This window comes from Myzus persicae, unplaced genomic scaffold (assembly GCF_001856785.1).
Source record: "Myzus persicae strain clone G006 unplaced genomic scaffold, MPER_G0061.0, whole genome shotgun sequence".
NCBI lineage: Eukaryota > Metazoa > Arthropoda > Insecta > Hemiptera > Aphididae > Myzus > Myzus persicae.
In genome coordinates this window covers 16271-22275 of record NW_019100591.1, presented here as the reverse complement: position 1 = coordinate 22275, position 6005 = coordinate 16271, and the positions used below count along the sequence as shown (strand labels likewise).

The 6005-nt window shown below is 28.7% G+C and overlaps 1 protein-coding gene across 3 annotated transcripts; it reads left to right on the top strand.

The window, feature by feature from the left end:
- Positions 1-5662, top strand: LOC111035462 (N-acetyltransferase ESCO2-like). Of its 3 annotated transcripts, XM_022317116.1 has the most exons (11): positions 1-48; positions 107-498; positions 2077-2502; positions 2933-3333; positions 3398-3627; positions 3748-3892; positions 3951-4145; positions 4349-4544; positions 4630-4797; positions 4895-5103; positions 5192-5662. In XM_022317116.1, exons 3-11 carry the CDS (start codon positions 2083-2085, stop codon positions 5319-5321), a joined length of 2094 nt encoding a protein of 697 aa, XP_022172808.1. In that variant the 5' UTR covers positions 1-48; positions 107-498; positions 2077-2082; the 3' UTR covers positions 5322-5662. The 3 variants fall into 3 exon arrangements, with proteins under 3 accessions (XP_022172808.1, XP_022172801.1, XP_022172792.1); XM_022317109.1 differs by lacking the exons at positions 1-48; positions 107-498 and adding an exon at positions 1036-1136 and having other exon boundaries at positions 3769-3892; XM_022317100.1 differs by lacking the exons at positions 1-48; positions 107-498 and adding an exon at positions 1036-1136.
- Positions 5663-6005: the final 343 nt, after the last annotated feature.

Sequence of the window (6005 nt, the reverse complement as noted above, 5' to 3'; positions counted from 1 at the left end):
ATTATTGTCGTAACTTTTCAGTATTCGGCTGTATTTATCAAGTGGCAAGTAAGTTGTTGTCCAAATTGACCAAATTCTAATTTTAAATTATTTCACGTTTTTATAGGGGGTGCGTTCGGCGCGCCCTTGACACAAAGTGTATACTACACAGGACGGTGTGTCACCACTCACCAGTAGCCGTGAATCGTGATACGCATTTCCCATACATTCTACTTTCTCCGCCATTAATCGGTCGCATAATAAATCAAAGCTTGGAGATCGAAGAACCTAGCGCATAGGAAAAAGTGGGGATGCGCAAACAAAACTAAACCATGCATTGTTGTTGACATACCTCTATACTTTGTCATGCCGGTACTCTTCTGGTCTCTCGTCTCTGGTTATTTATTTCTTGCGTTTAGACGATTAGTGTTTACTGTTTAACCGTTTTACGTAACACACTGCGGAGCATTGAAGTTACCGCGTGAGGATTAACTGATTAAGGAAAGTCTGACGTCGGACGTAAGTACCTACGACAATAGCTTTTATAAATATTAAATGTTAAATTATTTTTCATAATTTTCAAAAAGCCAAAAACAATGTTTAGACCTCGGTTTAGACATCGTGTACATATCGTTGCATTGTAATATTATGTTAAAATGCTTTTGAATATTTGAAGTAAGATTATTAGGAGGTACCTAATTCAAGAGATATTTCAAGTATTGTGCCAATCGCAAATTTTGAAAATTTATTTTTCTTATTCTTGTACGAAATATATAAGTAACCAGAGGGTCGATTTTTAGAAAATTAATATCAAGAGCATAGAAAGCATTAAAAAAGGGGGTCATTCATAATATACATTTGAATTAGCATTTATTTTGTTTATAACTCAGGCCAGATAAAAAAGGTCCGAGATCCGGATGCGGGGCACCAGTGGCCCACCCCTGATATTTATCATTAAACCAGATGATACTGTTCATTCCAACTGAAGTAGTTTTTTCGTATACATTTAATATATTATGTGAGCACGTTGGCGATGCATTGTTGGTTTATACGTACCTTGCCCAAAAATCGCCGAGATGTCTGTCCAATATTTATAGATGTGTCACGTGTGTACTGTGTACGACAACTTACTAATTACTAAAGATCTCGGACGGCAGGTAGGTACGTTTTATGTGTAATAATTTATTACCGATAATGCGTCGATAGTTGTAAATCGTCCGCTGCCGTGACCGCTGAGAAGCGCGCATACTTGTGATAGACAATTTTTTATAATAAACCGTATATTATGGAACGTCTTTCCATGTATCCAAGTAATTTATTTATTGCTTTCGTGTGTCAGCCGTTCCAATATAAGATTAGGTTGCGGTTTATGAACCGCAAAAATAAATGGTTCGACACAACTAACAAGATCATTTCATTTGTAGCAATAACTAGTAATGGACTACTTGTTTCATACCCTATAAATGAACTTTTTCAATTTCCTAAAAAATGTTTGTTCCTCTAATGACTTGCCTGATGTGGGAACAACAAAAAAAAAAGAGTTATAGATAGCAGTAGTCATCTAACACCAGACAAACAATTTGTAGGTACTTCTAAGAAAAAAATTGAAAAATGTGTTATTTTGGGATAACTGATTACTTGCTTAGCCAAGTAGGTATATTATTATGGAAATTATAATCAAAATGCTATTTTGTAACTCAATAATCCATATCGAGATTTATAAAATGTACAATTTAATACAGTAATGGGCTATTAAAAAATATTATAAATGTTATAAAACAAAATAATTATAAATAGAACCCCACAGGTTTGAAGTAGATCATCAAACTGAACAATATTCTCTATTATTCTTGACATTTTATATTTTAATGGTACATAAATATTTTAAAATTCAAGTTATGTAGTACCTATACTGTTACTTTACTGGACACCCTTTTATAAAATATTTTTCCTAATTCTTTCACCATTGTTTTCAACATATTAAAATATATTCCAAATATTATGGTTAAAAATCAGGGTGCCTAGTAAAGGTATACTATTTGATGTAGTGTTATATTATTACTGATTCAATATATTTAGTATTGTTATTTGTTTTAGGTGAAAATGTTTACTCATAGAAATCATAAAACTGAACAATCCCAAACTTCATCAAATAGAAAACGTAAATTATTTTCTGTAGACAATTTGGATGAAAATATCTCTCCATCCAAAGTGTATGATCTTGAACATGCTTTTCCTGAAACATCTTTTTCCATGAATCCAATTGAATTAAGTCCAACTCTGAGTGAAAAATTTGAAAGTCTTATTTCAAATTCAGAGAATGAACATTTATCTTTATCATCAATTACCACAAAGGAATCTTCAAGTTATCAACCAATTGAACATAATACCATCACTACGTTTAAATCAAAAAATGTTGAAGGAGTTAAACATGTTATAAAGGAAAGCTTTGGTTCAAATGAAATTCAAAATAACAATGCTGAGTATGAAGTAAAAGCTTTGTGTTCTTATGATTATAAAAAGGTAAGAAATTTAAATTGTGCGTGGGTAATTCAATAAATATTTAATTTATAGCTAGGTACATACATAAATCATTTCACAAAAATTTTTTTTCGACCATTTAAATCCTCCTAATTTCTGACCTCTTCTTATACTTCTAGATAACCCACCATGCTGTCTTGAGCTCCAATTATTGTGCACAAAATAATAGACATAAATAGTTTACATAGTACATTTATTAAAACAAAAAATACTGATGCTAGGTATTTTTAATTACCTCATCATACTTAACTCTTTAAAATAATCGATACAAATATAAAGTGGTAAACCAATGTGTAAGATGCAAATTGACTGTTAAATAATTTTTAAATTTTCACCCAACACCCTAAACCATTGAATAAATACATATTATTTTATTAATTATTGTTTTTATTGTGCTAATGTTTATTAACAGATATCACACAAAGATTTTAGTGTTGAACGAGTTACCCGATCACATTATAATCCAAAGGTAAAAGCAAAACCATTTAAAGATAGTAAGTCAACGAGTAAAAAAAGACCTAGATCTGCTAGCAGAGAACTAAAAACAAAAATAAATTTGTTTCCTGATGTTATATCGCCGTTTAAGAAGAAGTCTATGGATGTGAAATCATGTAAAAAGGAGGAAAAAACTAATTCAACTAAAAAGAATGTAGCTAAAAAAAACAAAACTCCAAAACAATCTTCTTCGAAAAAAAAAAATGTTTGGACAGAATACATGGATCAAGACAAACCTAAACGTATTTTATTAGAACAAGACAGTAACAGAAAATTTTTCAAGTCTAAGGTGATTCATAATGATACTCCAAATCAGAAGTGAGGGTTTTCTTAATTTACTACTAATTGTTGTTATTTTTGATAATATTATGTTTTTATTTAGAAAAGATAATGGCTTTAACTTTAAAGTTATAAATTGGAATGATGAAAATAGAAATGGTTGTAGAGCTGAAGTCAAGAAACTTAATTTAAATAGTCCCAAAATATTGAATGACAACAAAATTGATGAAAATGAACAAAATATAAATAAATCAATAGAATTGTTGGATAATAACCATATGCCATCTATACATAGTCCGTTACAGACTCCTACATTTAAAAGAAATCATGAAGGTATGAAATAATCCATGTTTTTTATAAAATTAAAAATTTAATTTGAGGGTATTGAAATGAAAAACTCAAACGAATTTCATATATTATAGTCTTGACTTATTTCAATAATTGTTTATAAAGATCCAAAATGTTTGAATAAAGGTATCAAAAATCATAGCTCTATTGAAAAAACGATTTTAATTAAAAATGCATATGGTTTTAATGAGAACTGTAATGTAGAAAAATGTCTCTCTACTTATTCTTCACCAGCCGCTTGTCTTAAAAAGTAAGCTTTAGAAGTTGTTTAAAAATAAAATACTAATTATATTATATATTTTTTTTAGAGTATCAAATTCATCCATTGGTTTTAATGACACAATCATAAATGAACCAACTAATACTTCAATCGATTTCAATGATAAAAAAATCATAGATGAATTTACTGCTATTGATGCTTCAGTTATTGTCAATGAATATTCACAAACTAATTTGTTCCCAATTTTCATAAATGAAACTCCTCCACCTAATCACATTATTTGGTAATAGTATACAAATTGAATATCATTGTCATAAAAAAATTGTATTATGGATTATTCATATTAATCTAATTATACAACAAAATATTATGTTAGCTAATAAGTAATAATGACCTTAGAAGTCAAAAGATTTAACTCATGAATAAAAAAAAAATGATCTATTTACATATTCTTAAATACCTACATTGAATTTTAATATTAATCAGTTCTAGTGAAAAAAAGAGTTCAGTGCAAAAAAGAAAAAGAATTATTGATAATACTCAATACCAGATTTATGCAGGACAAAAGAAATTTGGTGGATTTTTGTGCAAAGAATGTGGTCTTTATTATTCAAGAGGAGAACCAGAAGATGAAGCAGAACATGACAAATACCATAAAGCTAAGGAAATTTTTAAGTATAAGGTGTGCTGGTTCAATTAAATTTGTCCCTTATATACAGTTAATAATTATTGACTAATACAATATTACATTTATTTATGCACTGAAGAGCTCAAAAAATGAAAAAGTTATTTTTAAAGATATTGATGAACGCATTGTTGTAATATCTGGATCAGATTCTAAAGCCTTATGTTCAAAAGCCTTAGAGGTGATGTCATATGTTAATAAAGAACTTGGTTGTGACATACAACATTCTGTTTTACCCACAACTAAAAAAGTATGTATTTATTGTATCTACCCACTATGGCTGACTGCGTCAAAAATTTAAGTATTTTAATAATTGTAACATTATATTTTTTATTTGTACCTTTCAGGTTCATTTGTATATTAAAAAAAGACAAGTGATTGGATGCCTAGTAATAGATCTTATATCCCAGGCTTATCGTAATCTAGAGACTGAATCGGAAGACATGGTTGTTGTATCTGAAGAATTTTATCCCGTGAAAGCAGGTGTTAACAGTATATGGACAAAATGGGATTACCGTAATACTGGAATTGCAACAAAACTGCTTGACTATTTTCGGTGAGGTTTTTGATAGTAAAAAAATAATTATGAACGCTTTGATGCTTTGGGTGCATATGAATGTTAACTGATCTATTGTTTTTTTTAGTAAGAACTATGCATTTGGTCATATATTGGCACTTGATGAAATAGCATTCACAGTCCCTACACGCTCCGGTAAACTATTCATTAAAAAGTACACAAACCAAAATGATTTTTTGGTTTATACTGGATGGTAATTATTGCGGTTTGTCATTCCTCGGATAGCATTAATTTTTTGATTATAATAGTTTATATAGTATTTCTTAGCAAAGTGTTGCCCTGTATATTGATTATAATAGTATATATAGTATTTCTTAGCAGAGTGTTGCCCTGATATGTTTCAGACAATAAGATATATATGTACTATTGAAAAGTGATTTATTCTTGTTATACATTCATTTTTTTTTTTGGACCAAGTGTTATTATTTATATTTTGTTTTTTCCAAAGCTATCAAATGAGAAAATAAAAGCTTCTTAGCTTCTATCATTTTATTTTCATTAAAATAAAAATTATACTTAAATATTTTTGAATTTATACAAAGATTGTCAATATATAAAAAAAAATTGTATATTTGAAATATATTAAACTTAAGTTAATAAGGTTATTTATTTTTATTTGATTATATGATATCAGATGTAGTTATATCTTACTCTTATGCATTCATTTGCATCAAAATACTTTGCATTAAGGTGTAAACAATATTTACCTATCCAAAAAAATTAAAAATTAGTCCAAAAATGCAGAACACTTGAGTAGTTTATACAACCTCGAGCCATAAGCAAATTACGACTTAAACCCGTTGCAAAAGTTATGAATTATATTAAAAATAATATACAGTAAAACAATTTAGAGATCAATCTTGAGTTTTACTAATTTTCAG